The sequence below is a fragment of the Blennius ocellaris genome, assembly GCF_963422515.1.
Source record: "Blennius ocellaris genome assembly, chromosome: 22".
In the NCBI taxonomy this organism is placed as follows: Eukaryota; Metazoa; Chordata; class Actinopteri; order Blenniiformes; family Blenniidae; genus Blennius; species Blennius ocellaris.
Window position 1 is genome coordinate 447,459 of NC_137671.1, and position 16,335 is coordinate 463,793.

Below are 16,335 nucleotides of genomic sequence, written 5' to 3' on the forward strand. Positions count from 1 at the left end.
CCACACCCTGACCCCCCCACACCCTCCCCCCCCACACAACCTGACCCCCCCCACACCCTCCCCCCCACACCCTAACCCCCCCATACACCCTGACCCCACCCACACCCTCCCCCCCACACAACCTGACCCCCCCCACACCCTAACCCCCCATACACCCTGACCCCCCCCACACCCTCCCCCCCCACACCCTCCCCCACCCCCACCCCCCACGCTGTGAAACTGAAATTAATATAAAATGTGATGCAACGTGTCATGAAGCTCTGGTCACTGGTGTGAAGGTGTGAAGGTGTGAAGGTGTGAAGGTGTCGCCCCCTGCTGGCCGCACTGAGCTCCAGCACCACTGAGCTCCAGCACCACGTGTTCAGCAGCCAGATCGTTACAATGTATCGATCAGCAGACCGGAAGTCCCTGTGAACAGGAAGTGCAGTGAAGAAAGACACAAACCCTTTGAGCCTTTAGGCCTTTTTGAAATACAGTTTAAGAATAAATCAGTAGATTGAAATTCACTTTATTGTCCTGAGTCGCTGCTCAATTCCCTCCTGAATGCTTTTAGGCAAACACAAGAAATAACCTCCCGCTAAATGTTACTTCACTTAAATGTTATTTAACTTACATGTTATTGAACTTAAATGTTATTTAACTTCAATGTTATTGAACTTAAATGTTATTGAACTTCAATGTTATTGAACTTCAATGTTATTGAACTTAAATGTTATTTAACTTCAATGTTCTTTAACTTCAATGTTCTTTAACTTCAATGTTCTTTAACTACCGTCCACATCGTTTCCTCGGGAACGACGGCGGGAAAACGTTTTCACGCAAAATCCAGAATTGTTGTGGTGTGAAGCTGAAGGCTGCTGATCTTTAACTAAAGTCTCGTCATCAAGACTCATCATGAGAACTCAGTGTGTTTGAGGGGAACATGGAGAACCTGGAGAACCTGGAGAACATGGAGAACATGGAGAACCTGGAGAACATGGAGAACATGGAGAACATGGAGAACATGCAGGGCCGCGGCAGTCCAAACAGCCGACTCTGGTATTGAGAGCCGGACTGTTGATTAATATAGAATGTTTATAAAACAGACTGTTAGGACACATATTCTGACAGTTACAGTTGAATACAGTGTTTATTATCTAATATTGTAATAATAATAATAATAATAATAGTAATAATAATGATAATAATAATAACAATAACAATAATAGTAGTAATAATAATAATAATAATAGCAATAATAATAATAATAATAATAATAATGATAATAATGATAATAATAATAATAATAATAATAATAATAATAATAATAATAATAATAATAATAATAATAATGATAATAATAATAATGATAATAATAATACCAATAATAATAGTTATTGTTACCAGTAAAAAAAAGTTCAATTCAAAGTAAATAGATATATTTTTCTGTTCTCCGAGGCGCCCTGAACGCACCCCGCCTCTCTGTTCTCCGAGGCGCCCTGAACGCGCCTCCGGCTCCGTTCTATGCGTGCATCCGGCTGCTTGTTTGTTTGTTTGTTTTGAGGCTAGTTCCAGCTCGGTCCCGGGTCCAGCCACACGGAGCGAGCGGCCGCGGAGCCCCGGTGAGTCTCCGTCCAGCGACACGTCACGTTCATCCGTCAAGTGTCGCTTCAAGTTGGAGCAAAGTGCTGCGGCTGCAGCTAGCTGCTGCCAGCTACATGCTGATGCGCCCATTATCGGACAGGGTCTGGTGTTCTCGGTCTGTTGTCTCACGCGAGCCGTTTCACCCTCTGAACACTGATCACGGTTATTGTATGTGCTTTTCTAGCTTGTGACGAGTTTGAGTTTAGCCGCTGTCAGTCGTCGTTTCTAAAAGTAGCACACCGTCCGTGCGCTGGCCGAAGATGGAGGCATCGTCTCCTCCATAATCCTCCACAGCGCGACGTCCGCCAACATGGAGCTCGACGCGGAGAGATGATGTAACGTTATTCACTAGTACTTCACTAGTACTTCACTAGTACCACCAGTACTCCACTAGTACCGCTAGTGCTTCACTAGTACTTCACTAGTACCACCAGTACTTCACTAGTACCACCAGTACTCCACTGGTACTTCACTAGTACCACCAGTGCTTCACTAGTACCGCTAGTGCTTCACTAGTACTTCACTAGTACCACCAGTACTCCACTAGTACCGCTAGTGCTTCACTAGTACTTCACTAGTACCACCAGTACTCCACTAGTACCGCTAGTGCTTCACTAGTACTTCACTAGTACCACCAGTACTTCACTAGTACCACCAGTACTCCACTGGTACTTCACTAGTACCACCAGTGCTTCACTAGTACCGCTAGTGCTTCACTAGTACTTCACTAGTACCACCAGTACTCCACTAGTACCGCTAGTGCTTCACTAGTACTTCACTAGTACCACCAGTACTTCACTAGTACCACCAGTGCTTCACTAGTACCACCAGTGCTTCACTAGTACTTCACTAGTACCACCAGTACTTCACTAGTACCGCTAGTGCTTCACTAGTACTTCACTAGTACCACCAGTACTTCACTGGTACTTCACTAGTACCACCAGTACTTCACTGGTACTTCACTAGTACCACCAGTGCTTCACTAGTACCGCTAGTGCTTCACTAGTACTTCACTAGTACTCCACAGTACCACCAGTACTCCACTAGTACCACTAGTGCTTCACTAGTACCACCAGTACTTCACTAGTACTTCACCAGTAGTTCACTAGTACTTCACTAATATCACTAGTAGTTCACTAGTACTTCACTAGTACTTCACTAGTACCACCAGTACTTCACTAGTACCACCAGTACTCCACTGGTACTTCACTAGTACCACCAGTGCTTCACTAGTACCGCTAGTGCTTCACTAGTACTTCACTAGTACCACCAGTACTCCACTAGTACCGCTAGTGCTTCACTAGTACTTCACTAGTACCACCAGTACTTCACTAGTACCACCAGTGCTTCACTAGTACCACCAGTGCTTCACTAGTACTTCACTAGTACCACCAGTACTTCACTAGTACCGCTAGTGCTTCACTAGTACTTCACTAGTACCACCAGTACTTCACTGGTACTTCACTAGTACCACCAGTACTTCACTGGTACTTCACTAGTACCACCAGTGCTTCACTAGTACCGCTAGTGCTTCACTAGTACTTCACTAGTACTCCACAGTACCACCAGTACTCCACTAGTACCACTAGTGCTTCACTAGTACCACCAGTACTTCACTAGTACTTCACCAGTAGTTCACTAGTACTTCACTAATATCACTAGTAGTTCACTAGTACTTCACTAGTAGTTCACTAGTACTACAAGTAAGCCACTAATATCACTAGTAGTTCACTAGTACTTCACCAGTAGTTCACTAGTACTTCACTAATATCACTAGTAGTTCACTAGTACTTCACTAGTAGTTCACTAGTACTACAAGTACGTCACTAATATCACTCGTAGTTCACTAGTACTACCAGTAAGTCACTAATATCACTAGTAGTTCACTAGTAGTTCACTAGTATAAAATCTCATCATTGCGTTTTTCTTACTTAACAGAGAACTTTCATCCTAATTTCACCAGAAATGTTCCGTTTTCACACCTTCAGCGTTGCCGTGGCAACATCGGTTCTCGGACGTGGTTTCTTGGACGTGGTTTCACTAACGTGGTTTCTTGGACGTGGTTTCTTGGACGTGGTTTCACTAACGTGGTTTCTTGGACGTGGTTTCACTAACGTGGTTTCTTGGACGTGGTTTCTTGGACGTGGTTTCTTGGACGTGGTTTCACTAACGTGGTTTCACTAACGTGGTTTCAGTAACGTGGTTTCTTGGACGTGGTTTCACTAACGTGGTTTCACTAACGTGGTTTCAGTAACGTGGTTTCTTGGACGTGGTTTCACTAACGTGGTTTCAGTAACGTGGTCTCTTGGACGTGGTTTCACTAACGTGGTTTCAGTAACGTGGTCTCTTGGACGTGGTTTCACTAACGTGGTTTCACTAACGTGGTTTCTTGGACGTGGTTTCACTAACGTGGTTTCACTAACGTGGTTTCACTAACGTGGTTTCACTAACGTGGTTTCTTGGACGTGGTTTCACTAACGTGGTTTCACTAACGTGGTTTCACTAACGTGGTTTCTTGGACGTGGTCTCAGTAACGTGGTTTCACTAACGTGGTCTCAGTAAAACGACTCCCGGCGCTCCGAGGCTAGCCGATCCGACGGGTGAAGCAGTAACAGGATCCTCCAGCAGCGTCCCGGGTCCTGTTACTGCGGCTCGCCAGGCCCGTCGCCATGGAGACGGCCGGATGAGACCCGCCGGGGTTGGCTGGTTGAGACGCAGGTGGAGTTTCACCTGCATGATGTCATCCAGCCACTCAGCCTGCAGGGAGCGCTCTTCTGTCCCACTGTCCTTGAACGCAGCACGAGGCTCTGCAGCACAGCAGGAGGAGTGTGTGTTCAGGAGGAGTGTGTGTTCAGGGGGAGTGTGTGTTCAGGAGGGGGAGTGTGTGTTCAGGAGGGGGAGTGTGTGTTCAGGAGGAGTGTGTGTTCAGGAGGAGTGTGTGTTCAGGAGGAGTGTGTGTTCAGGAGGAGTGTGTGTTCAGGGGGAGTGTGTGTTCAGGGGGAGTGTGTGTTCAGGAGGAGTGTGTGTTCAGGAGGAGTGTGTGTTCAGGAGGAGTGTGTGTTCAGGGGGAGTGTGTGTTCAGGGGGAGTGTGTGTTCAGGGGGAGTGTGTGTTCAGGATGAGTGTGTGTTCAGGAGGAGTGTGTGTTCAGGGGGAGTGTGTGTTCAGGAGGAGTGTGTGTTCAGGGGGAGTGTGTGTTCAGGGGGAGTGTGTGTTCAGGGGGAGTGTGTGTTCAGGAGGAGTGTGTGTTCAGGAGGGGGAGTGTGTTCAGGAGGAGTGTGTGTTCAGGGGGAGTGTGTGTTCAGGAGGGGGAGTGTGTTCAGGAGGAGTGTGTGTTCAGGGGGAGTGTGTGTTCAGGAGGAGTGTGTGTTCAGGAGGGGGAGTGTGTTCAGGGGGAGTGTGTGTTCAGGGGGAGTGTGTGTTCAGGAGGAGTGTGTGTTCAGGAGGGGGAGTGTGTTCAGGGGGAGTGTGTGTTCAGGGGGAGTGTGTGTTCAGGAGGAGTGTGTGTTCAGGGGGAGTGTGTGTTCAGGGGGAGTGTGTGTTCAGGGGGAGTGTGTGTTCAGGAGGAGTGTGTGTTCAGGAGGGGGAGTGTGTTCAGGAGGAGTGTGTGTTCAGGGGGAGTGTGTGTTCAGGAGGGGGAGTGTGTTCAGGAGGAGTGTGTGTTCAGGAGGAGTGTGTGTTCAGGAGGGGGAGTGTGTTCAGGAGGAGTGTGTGTTCAGGGGGAGTGTGTGTTCAGGAGGAGTGTGTGTTCAGGAGGGGGAGTGTGTTCAGGGGGAGTGTGTGTTCAGGGGGAGTGTGTGTTCAGGAGGAGTGTGTGTTCAGGAGGAGTGTGTGTTCAGGAGGAGTGTGTGTTCAGGAGGAGTGTGTGTTCAGGAGGAGTGTGTGTTCAGGAGGAGTGTGTGTTCAGGGGGAGTGTGTGTTCAGGGGGAGTGTGTGTTCAGGGGGAGTGTGTGTTCAGGGGGAGTGTGTGTTCAGGAGGAGTGTGTGTTCAGGAGGAGTGTGTGTTCAGGAGGAGTGTGTGTTCAGGGGGAGTGTGTGTTCAGGAGGAGTGTGTGTTCAGGAGGAGTGTGTGTTCAGGAGGAGTGTGTGTTCAGGGGGAGTGTGTGTTCAGGAGGAGTGTGTGTTCAGGAGGGGGAGTGTGTTCAGGGGGAGTGTGTGTTCAGGGGGAGTGTGTGTTCAGGAGGAGTGTGTGTTCAGGAGGAGTGTGTGTTCAGGAGGAGTGTGTGTTCAGGAGGAGTGTGTGTTCAGGAGGAGTGTGTGTTCAGGAGGAGTGTGTGTTCAGGGGGAGTGTGTGTTCAGGAGGAGTGTGTGTTCAGGAGGAGTGTGTGTTCAGGAGGAGTGTGTGTTCAGGAGGAGTGTGTGTTCAGGAGGAGTGTGTGTTCAGGAGGAGTGTGTGTTCAGGAGGAGTGTGTGTTCAGGGGGAGTGTGTGTTCAGGAGGAGTGTGTGTTCAGGAGGAGTGTGTGTTCAGGAGGAGTGTGTGTTCAGGGGGAGTGTGTGTTCAGGAGGAGTGTGTGTTCAGGAGGAGTGTGTGTTCAGGAGGAGTGTGTGTTCAGGAGGAGTGTGTGTTCAGGAGGAGTGTGTGTTCAGGGGGAGTGTGTGTTCAGGAGGAGTGTGTGTTCAGGAGGAGTGTGTGTTCAGGGGGAGTGTGTGTTCAGGAGGAGTGTGTGTTCAGGAGGAGTGTGTGTTCAGGAGGAGGTCACAACCTTTCAACTCTGAACCTTGTACCTGCAACAGAGCCACCATGAGTTTCCTCTGTTAATGTGTGTGTGTGTGTGTGTGTGTGTGTGTGTGTGTGTGTGTGTGTGTGTGTGTGTGTGTGTGTGTGTGTGTGTGTGTGTGTGTGTGTGTGTGTGTGTGTGTGTGTGCAGACTGTATGATGTGTGGCAGCAGCAGTGATGGCGTGCAGCAGCAGCAGCAGCAGCAGCAGCAGCAGCTGCGGCGGCGGCGGCGTTCAGTCCAGTGAGACCCTGGAGGGTTTCCAGGAGGTGAACCTGGCCTCACCCACCACACCTGACCTCCAGGTGAGTCTCTAGGCCTCACCCACCACACCTGACCTCCAGGTGAGTCTCTAGGCCCCGCCCACCACACCTGACCTCCAGGTGAGTCTCTAGGCCTCACCCACCACACCTGACCTCCAGGTGAGTCTCTAGGCCTCACCCACCACACCTGACCTCCAGGTGAGTCTCTAGGCCTCACCCACCACACCTGACCTCCAGGTGAGTCTCTAGGCCCCGCCCACCACACCTGACCTCCAGGTGAGTCTCTAGGCCTCACCCACCACACCTGACCTCCAGGTGAGTCTCTAGGCCTCACCCACCACACCTGACCTCCAGGTGAGTCTCTAGGCCCCGCCCACCACACCTGACCTCCAGGTGAGTCTCTAGGCCTCACCCACCACACCTGACCTCCAGGTGAGTCTCTAGGCCTCACCCACCACACCTGACCTCCAGGTGAGTCTCTAGGCCTCACCCACCACACCTGACCTCCAGGTGAGTCTCTAGGCCCCGCCCACCACACCTGACCTCCAGGTGAGTCTCTAGGCCCCGCCCACCACACCTGACCTCCAGGTGAGTCTCTAGGCCTCAACCACCACACCTGACCTCCAGGTGAGTCTCTAGGCCCCGCCCACCACACCTGACCTCCAGGTGAGTCTCTAGGCCCCGCCCACCACACCTGACCTCCAGGTGAGTCTCTAGGCCCCGCCCACCACACCTGACCTCCAGGTGAGTCTCTAGGCCCCGCCCACCACACCTGACCTCCAGGTGAGTCTTCAGCCTCAGGCCTGGAACCTTTGTTCGAATCCCTGCAATGAAATGACGGTACCTTTCAAAGCTGGAACTAAATCAGTCAGTCAGTCAGTCAGTCAGTGGTTCAGTCAGTCAGTCAGTCAGTCAGTCAGTGGTTCAGTCAGTCAGTCAGTGGTTCAGTCAGTCAGTCAGTCAGTCAGTGGTTCAGTCAGTCAGTCAGTGGTTCAGTCAGTCAGTCAGTGGTTCAGTCAGTCAGTCAGTCAGTCAGTCAGTCAGTCAGTGGTTCAGTCAGTCAGTCAGTGGTTCAGTCAGTCAGTCAGTCAGTCAGTCAGTCAGTCAGTCAGTCAGTGGTTCAGTCAGTCAGTCAGTCAGTCAGTCAGTGGTTCAGTCAGTGGTTCAGTCAGTCAGTCAGTCAGTGGTTCAGTCAGTCAGTCAGTCAGTCAGTCAGTCAGTCAGTCAGTCAGTGGTTCAGTCAGTCAGTCAGTCAGTCAGTCAGTCAGTCAGTCAGTCAGTGGTTCAGTCAGTCAGTCAGTCAGTCAGTCAGTCAGTCAGTGGTTCAGTCAGTGGTTCAGTCAGTCAGTCAGTGGTTCAGTCAGTGGTTTTCATTCCCCCTGATGAACCAGTGACCAAGTTCCTCGTGTTCCTGCAGAACCAGGCGGAGCAGCAGCGCCCGCCCCCTCACCACGGGGCCCCGCCCCCTCACCACGGGGCCCCGCCCACCTCCCTGTACCGCACACACCCGGTGGGAGCGCCCCCTGCTGGGCTGCAGGCCGACCGGCTGCCCACGCAGCCCGTCTACTCGGCTCCGCGCCACAGCCACAATGGAAGGTAAGGACGGGCCGGACCCCTCCGCCGCCCTACGCCTCACACTGACCTTGTGTTTGTGCCGCGCAGCGCGCCGGGCCTGGAGGCGGAGCCAGTGGACGGCGGCCCGGAGGACGGGGACGAGGGCGGCGCCCTGAGCGACGCCCTGGCGCGGCTGCGCAGCCCGTCGGTGATGGAGGTCAGAGAGAAAGGCTGCGAGAGGCTGAGGGACGAGCTGGCCAAGGCCCAGAGAGTGAGTCACATGACCTCCAGTGAGTCACATGACCTCCAGTGAGTCACATGACCCCAGTGAGTCACATGACCTCCAGTGAGTCACATGACCCCAGTGAGTCACATGACCTCCAGTGAGTCACATGACCCCAGTGAGTCACATGACCTCCAGTGAGTCACATGACCCCAGTGAGTCACATGACCCCAGTGAGTCACATGACCTCAGTGAGTCACATGACCTCCAGTGAGTCACATGACCTCCAGTGAGTCACATGACCCCAGTGAGTCACATGACCTCAGTGAGTCACATGACCTCCAGTGAGTCACATGACCCCAGTGAGTTACATGACCTCCAGTGAGTCACATGGCCCCAGTGAGTCACATGACCTCCAGTGAGTCACATGACCCCAGTGAGTCACATGACCTCCAGTGAGTCACATGACCCCAGTGAGTCACATGACCCCAGTGAGTCACATGACCTCCAGTGAGTCACATGACCCCAGTGAGTCACATGACCCCCAGTGAGTCACATGACCCCAGTGAGTCACATGACCTCCAGTGAGTCACATGACCTCCAGTGAGTCACATGACCTCCAGTGAGTCACATGACCTCCAGTGAGTTACATGACCTCCAGTGAGTCACATGACCCCCAGTGAGTCACATGACCTCCAGTGACCCCCAGTAAGTCACATGACTCCCAGTGGGGTCACATGACCTCCAGTGGGTCACATGACCTCCAGTGAGTCACATGACCCCCAGTGGGTCACATGACCTCCAGTGACCCCCAGTAAGTCACATGACTCCCAGTGGGGTCACATGACCTCCAGTGGGTCACATGACCTCCAGTGAGTCACATGACCCCCAGTGAGTCACATGACCTCCAGTGACCCCCAGTAAGTCACATGACCTCCAGTGGGTCACATGACCTCCAGTGAGTCACATGACCCCCAGTGGGTCACATGGCCTCCAGTGACCCCGGCTGACCCACAGTGTGAGTGTGTGGTTGTGTGTCCCTCGTTTTCTTTCATCACTTTCATCATTTCATTTCAAAGTCGCCTCAGGAGGTGATTTAAGTTGGAATTCTAGCAGGGGGGGGGTTCCTCCTTCCTCTCAGGCTCCGCCCCCCCCCCCCCCCCCCCCACCCCGGAGGCATAGAGGAAGTGTTCCTCCTTCCTCTCAGGCTTTCAAAATATTTACTTTTTTTCTTTTTTTAATGAAATTGACTTTTATCATTCTTCATCACTTTTATTTTCATCAGTCATGTTTAAGTTTTCATGTCTTCATTTCCCATTTTTTCTGTTTGTGTGTGTGTGTGTGTGTGTGTGTGTGTGTGTGTGTGTGTGTGTGTGTGTGTGTGTGTGTGTGTGTGTGTGTGTGTGTGTAAGGAGCTGCTGTTGAAGGATGAGGAGTGTGAGAGATTGTCTAAAGTCAGAGATCAGCTGGGCCTGGAGCTGGAGGAGCTGACTGCCAGTCTGTTCCAGGGCGGTCCGCTCCTCCTCTCCTCCTCTCCTCCTCTCCTCCTCTCCCTCCTCCTCCTCTCCTCCTCCCTCCTCCTCCTCCTCCTCTCCTCCTCCTCTCCTCCTCTCCTCCTCCTCCCTCCTCTCCTCCCCTCTCCTCCTCTCCTCCTCCTCCTCTCTCTCTCCTCCTCCTCCTCCTCCTCCTCTCCCTCCTCTCCTCCTCTCCTCCTCTCCTCCTCTCCTCTCCTCCTCCTCCACCCTCCTCCCTCCTCTCCTCCTCTCCTCCTCTCCTCCTCCTCTCCTCCTCCTCCTCTCCTCCTCCTCTCCTCTCTCCTCCTCTCCTCCTCTCCTCCTCTCCTCCTCCTCTCCTCCTCTCCTCCTCTCCTCCTCTCCTCCTCTCCTCCTCCTCCTCTCCTCCTCTCCTCCTCTCCTCCTCTCCTCCTCTCCTCTCCTCCTCTCCTCCTCTCCTCCTCTCCTCCTCCTCTCCTCCTCTCCTCCTCCTCTCCTCCTCTCCTCCTCCTCTCCTCCTCCTCTCCTCCTCTCCTCCTCTCCTCCTCTCCTCCTCTCCTCCTCTCCTCCTCCTCCTCTCCTCCTCTCCTCCTCTCCTCTCCTCCTCTCCTCCTCCTCTCCTCCTCCTCTCCTCCTCTCCTCCTCCTCTCCTCCTCTCCTCCTCTCCTCCTCTCCTCCTCTCCTCTCCTCCTCCTCCTCTCCTCCTCTTCCTCCTCTCCTCCTCTCCTCCTCCTCTCCTCCTCCTCTCCTCCTCTTCCTCCTCTCCTCCTCTCCTCCTCTCCTCCTCTCCTCCTCTCCTCTCCTCCTCCTCCTCTCCTCTCCTCCTCCTCCTCTCCTCCTCTCCTCCTCTCCTCCTCTCCTCCTCTCCTCCTCTCCTCCTCCTCTCCTCCTCTCCTCTCCTCCTCCTCCTCTCCTCCTCCTCCTCTCCTCCTCTCCTCCTCTCCTCCTCTCCTCCTCTCCTCTCCTCCTCCTCCTCTCCTCCTCTCCTCCTCTCCTCCTCTCCTCCTCTCCTCCTCTCCTCCTCCTCCTCTCCTCCTCCTCTCCTCCTCTTCCTCCTCTCCTCCTCTCCTCCTCTCCTCCTCTCCTCCTCTCCTCCTCTCCTCCTCTCCTCTCCTCCTCCTCTCCTCCTCTCCTCCTCTCCTCCTCTCCTCCTCCTCTCCTCCTCCTCTCCTCCTCTCCTCCTCCTCTCCTCCTCCCCTCCTCCTCTCCTCCTCTCCTCCTCTCCTCCTCCTCCTCTCCTCCTCCTCCTCTTCCTCCTCTCCTCTTCCTCCTCTCCTCCTCTTCCTCCTCTCCTCCTCTTCCTCCTCTCCTCCTCCTCCTCTCCTCCTCCTCTCCTCCTCTCCTCCTCTCCTCTCCTCCTCTCCTCCTCTCCTCCTCCTCTCCTCTCCTCCTCTCCTCCTCTCCTCTCCTCCTCTCCTCTCCTCCTCTCCTCCTCTCCTCTCCTCCTCTCCTCCTCTCCTCTCCTCCTCTCCTCCTCCTCTCCTCTCCTCCTCTCCTCCTCTCCTCTCCTCCTCCTCTCCTCTCCTCCTCTCCTCCTCTCCTCTCCTCCTCTCCTCTCCTCCTCTCCTCCTCTCCTCCTCCTCTCCTCTCCTCCTCTCCTCCTCTCCTCTACTCCTCTCCTCTCCTCCTCTCCTCCTCTCCTCCTCTCCTCTCCTCCTCTCCTCTCCTCCTCTCCTCCTCCTCCTCCTCTCCTCTCCTCTCCTCCTCTCCTCCTCCTCCTCCTCCTCCTCCTCTCCTCCTCTCCTCCTCCTCCTCCTCTCCTCCTCCTCCTCCTCTCCTCTCCTCTCCTCCTCTCCTCCTCCTCCTCCTCTCCTCTCCTCTCCTCCTCTCCTCCTCCTCCTCTCCTCCTCTTCCTCCTCTCCTCCTCTTCCTCCTCTTCCTCCTCTCCTCCTCTTCCTCCTCTTCCTCCTCTTCCTCCTCTCCCTCCTCTTCCTCCTCTTCCTCCTCTCCTCCTCTCCTCCTCTTCCTCCTCTTCCTCCTCTTCCTCCTCTTCCTCCTCTCCTCCTCTCCTCCTCTTCCTCCTCCTCTCCTCCTCCTCCTCTTCCTCCTCTCCTCCTCTTCCTCCTCTTCCTCCTCTTCCTCCTCTCCTCCTCTCCTCCTCTTCCTCCTCCTCTCCTCCTCCTCCTCTTCCTCCTCTCCTCCTCTCCTCCTCTTCCTCCTCCTCTCCTCCTCCTCCTCTTCCTCCAACAAGGTTTCCTCCTCACTCTGATCTGATGATGTTCTGCGGTGTTTTATTTTGGCGGGACATTAAGGACAGAACAAGAACCAAGCCTTGGTGTTGAAGCATGACGATGTGACGACCTCTGACCTCTGACCTCTGACCTTGTAGACCTGGACCAGGTCCTGGTCTGAGCAGTGGATGTAGACCTGGACCAGGTCCTGGTCTGACAGGTGTTGTTGTCCAGGAGGCCCACAGGATGGTGAAGGAGGCCAACGTGAAGCAGGCTGCTGCTGAGAAACATCTGGATGAAGCTCTGGGGAAGGTGACTCTACCTCTCTCTACCTCTACCTCTCTACCTCTCTCTCTCTCTACCTCTCTCTCTCTCTACCTCTCTACCTCTCTACCTCTCTCTCTCTACCTCTCTCTCTCTACCTCTCTACCTCTCTACCTCTCTCTCTCTACCTCTCTCTCTCTACCTCTCTACCTCTCTCTCTCTACCTCTCTCTCTCTACCTCTCTCTCTCTCTACCTCTCTCTCTCTCTACCTCTCTACCTCTCTACCTCTCTCTCTCTACCTCTCTACCTCTCTACCTCTCTCTCTCTACCTCTCTACCTCTCTACCTCTCTCTCTCTACCTCTCTCTCTCTACCTCTCTACCTCTCTACCTCTCTCTCTCTACCTCTCTACCTCTCTCTCTCTACCTCTCTACCTCTCTACCTCTCTCTCTCTACCTCTCTACCTCTCTACCTCTCTCTCTCTACCTCTCTACCTCTACCTCTCTCTCTCTACCTCTCTACCTCTCTACCTCTCTCTCTCTACCTCTCTCTCTCTACCTCTCTACCTCTCTACCTCTCTCTCTCTACCTCTCTACCTCTCTACCTCTCTCTCTCTACCTCTCTCTCTCTACCTCTCTCTCTCTACCTCTCTCTCTCTACCTCTCTACCTCTCTCTCTCTACCTCTCTCTCTCTCTACCTCTCTACCTCTCTACCTCTCTACCTCTCTACCTCTCTCTCTCTACCTCTCTCTCTCTACCTCTCTCTCTCTCTACCTCTCTACCTCTCTACCTCTCTACCTCTCTACCTCTCTCCTCTCTACCTCTCTCTCTCTACCTCTCTACCTCTCTCTCTCTACCTCTCTCTCTCTACCTCTCTACCTCTCTCTCTACCTCTCTCTCTCTCTACCTCTCTCTCTCTCTACCTCTCTCTCTCTCTACCTCTCTACCTCTCTACCTCGCTCTCTCTACCTCTCTCTCTCTCTCTACCTCTCTCTCTCTACCTCTCTACCTCTCTCTCTCTACCTCTCTCTCTCTCTACCTCTCTCTCTCTCTACCTCTCTCTCTCTCTACCTCTCTACCTCGCTCTCTCTACCTCTCTCTCTCTCTCTACCTCTACCTCTACCTCTACCTCTCTCTCCCCCCCCCCCCCCCCCCCTGAGCTGGACTGTCCCTGTGTGTTCAGATCGACGTCCTCCAGGCGGAGGTCCAGGCCTTGAAGACCCTGGTCCTGTCGTCCCCGGTGTCCCCGGTGGGCGAGCTGCCGGGGTCCAGCAGGCCCCCCTTCAGGAAGGGCCACGGCAGGACCAAGAGCACCTCGGCCGCCATCTTGGGGACGCAGCCCGACCCGGCCGCCATGCAGCCCATCGTACGGGAGTGTCGAGAGGTGGGCCGACCTCCGACCTCTGACCTCCGACACCTGACCTCTGACCCTTTACCTCCAACATCTGACCTCTGGCCTCCGACCTCTGACCTCCGACCTCTGACCTCCGACCTCTGGCCAAACTGTACGACATGAAGTTTGCGATGTGGAGACTGATGATGATGAAAAACATGTTGACAATCAGCACGTTACGGAATCACGTATCATGTCTCATGTCTCTCATGTCTCTCATGTCTCATATCTCCTCATGTCTCCATCTCTCATGTCTCCTCATGTCTCATATCTCCTCATGTCTCATGTCTCTCATCTCTCAGATTCCTCATGTCTCTTATGTCTCATGTCTCCTCATATCTCATGTCTCCCCATATCTCATGTCTCCCCATGTCTCCTCATATCTCATGTCTCCTCATATCTCATGTCTCCCCATGTCTCCTCATATCTCATGTCTCCTCATGTCTCTTATGTCTCATGTCTCCTCATATCTCATGTCTCCTCATGTCTCTTATGTCTCATGTCTCCTCATGTCTCCTCATATCTCATGTCTCCTCATATCTCATGGCTCCCCATGTCTCCTCATATCATGTCTCCTCATATCTCATGTCTCCCCATGTCTCCTCATGTCTCATGTCTCATGTCTCTCATGTCTCATGTCTCCTGCAGATGGACTCCCAGCTGTTCAGTGAGTTCAGGTCCTGGAAGGAAGGTCCAACTTTAGAGCCGAGCTGCACTTTCCTGGACCGAGTTTATCGTGAGGACATTTTCCCCTGTCTCACCTTCAACAAGAGTGAGGTACGTCCCCCCCCCCCCCCCCAGTGTCTCACCTTCAACAAGAGTGAGGTACGTCCCCGTCCCCCCCCAGTGTCTCACCTTCAACAGGAGTGAGGTACGTCCCCGTCCCCCCCCAGTGTCTCACCTTCAACAGGAGTGAGGTACGTCCCCCCCCCCCCCCCCCCCCAGTGTCTCACCTTCAACAAGAGTGAGGTTTGTCCCCCCCCCCCAGTGTCTCACCTTCAACAAGAGTGAGGTTTGTCCCCCCCCCCCCAGTGTCTCACCTTCAACAAGAGTGAGGTACGTCCCCGTCCCCCAATGTCTCACCTTCAACAGGAGTGAGGTACGTCCCCGTCCCCCCCCAGTGTCTCACCTTCAACAGGAGTGAGGTACGTCCCCCCCCCCCCCCCACCCAATGTCTCACCTTCAACAAGAGTGAGGTTTGTCCCCCCCCCCCAGTGTCTCACCTTCAACAAGAGTGAGGTACGTCCCCGTCCCCCAGTGTCTCACCTTCAACAAGAGTGAGGTACGTCCCCGTCCCCCCCCCCAGTGTCTCACCTTCAACAAGAGTGAGGTACGTCCCCCCCCCCCCCCCCAGTGTCTCACCTTCAACAAGAGTGAGGTACGTCCCCGTCCCCCAGTGTCTCACCTTCAACAAGAGTGAGGTACGTCCCCGTCCCCCCCCCCCCAGTGTCTCACCTTCAACAAGAGTGAGGTACGTCCCCGTCCCCCCCCCCGTCTCACCTTCAACAAGAGTGAGGTACGTCCCCGTCCCCCCCCAGTGTCTCACCTTCAACAAGAGTGAGGTACGTCCCCGTCCCCCCCCCCGTCTCACCTTCAACAAGAGTGAGGTACGTCCCCCCCCCCCCCAGTGTCTCACCTTCAACAATAGTGAGGTACGTCCCCGTCCCCCCCCCCGTCTCACCTTCAACAAGAGTGAGGTACGTCCCCGTCCCCCCCCCCGTCTCACCTTCAACAAGAGTGAGGTACGTCCCCCCCCCCCCAGTGTCTCACCTTCAACAATAGTGAGGTACGTCCCCGTCCCCCCCCCCGTCTCACCTTCAACAAGAGTGAGGTACGTCCCCGTCCCCCCCCCCGTCTCACCTTCAACAAGAGTGAGGTACTTACCCCCCCCCCAGTGTCTCACCTTCAACAATAGTGAGGTACGTCCCCCCCCCCCCCGTCTCACCTTCAACAAGAGTGAGGTACGTCCCCCCCCCCCCCAGTGTCTCACCTTCAACAATAGTGAGGTACGTCCCCGTCCCCCCCCCCCGTCTCACCTTCAACAAGAGTGAGGTACGCCCCCCCCCCCCCCCCCCCCAGAACAATGAATCCTGATCTTCCTCCTCCTCCTCCTCCTCAGCTGGGGTCGGCCATCTTGGAGGCGGTGGAGCAAAACACTCTGAGTGTGGAGCCGGTGGGCTTCCAACCACTGCCAGTGGTCAAAGCGTCCGCCGTGGAGTGTGGAGGACCAAAGTGAGGGAGCGCGCACACACACACACACACACACACACACACACACACACACACACACACACACACACACACACACACACACACACACACACACACACACACGATCCCTCCTCCTTTCTCCTGACCTGTCACTTCCTGTTCCTGACAGGAAACTAACGTGTCACTTCCTGTTCCTGACAGGAAACTAACCTGCCACTTCCTGTTCCTGACAGGAAACTAACCTGCCACTTCCTGTTCCTGACAGGAAACTAACGTGTCACTTCCTGTCCCTGACAGGAAACTAACGTGTCACTTCCTGTCCCTGACAGGAAACTAACCTGCCACTTCCTGTTCCTGACAGGAAACTAACGTGTCACTTCCTGTTCCTGACAGGAAACTAACGTGTCACTTCCTGTTCCTGACA

At 54.0% G+C, this 16,335-nt stretch overlaps 2 protein-coding genes across 2 annotated transcripts in view; one reads left to right on the forward strand and one right to left on the reverse strand.

Moving 5' to 3' along the window:
• Window positions 1–1,477: 1,477 nt before the first annotated feature.
• LOC308146787 (rab-3A-interacting protein-like) lies at window positions 1,478–15,936 on the forward strand (the record flags this gene model as incomplete). The annotated part of the gene is made up of 8 exons (XM_080518708.1): window positions 1,478–1,601; window positions 6,492–6,644; window positions 8,020–8,198; window positions 8,265–8,427; window positions 12,278–12,355; window positions 13,491–13,691; window positions 14,349–14,477; window positions 15,820–15,936. Exons 2-8 carry the CDS (start codon window positions 6,519–6,521, stop codon window positions 15,934–15,936), a joined length of 993 nt encoding a protein of 330 aa, XP_080374834.1. The 5' UTR covers window positions 1,478–1,601; window positions 6,492–6,518.
• A 372-nt stretch (window positions 15,937–16,308) lies between these two features.
• Window positions 16,309–16,335, reverse strand: part of LOC308146604 (uncharacterized protein) — a gene marked incomplete at its 3' end in the record, with an annotated part of 3,592 nt that continues 3,565 nt past the window's right edge. The window contains exon 4 of the mRNA XM_080518507.1: window positions 16,309–16,329. Within this exon, the coding sequence (XP_080374633.1) occupies window positions 16,309–16,329 (21 nt within the window). The remainder of the gene's footprint in view (window positions 16,330–16,335) is intronic.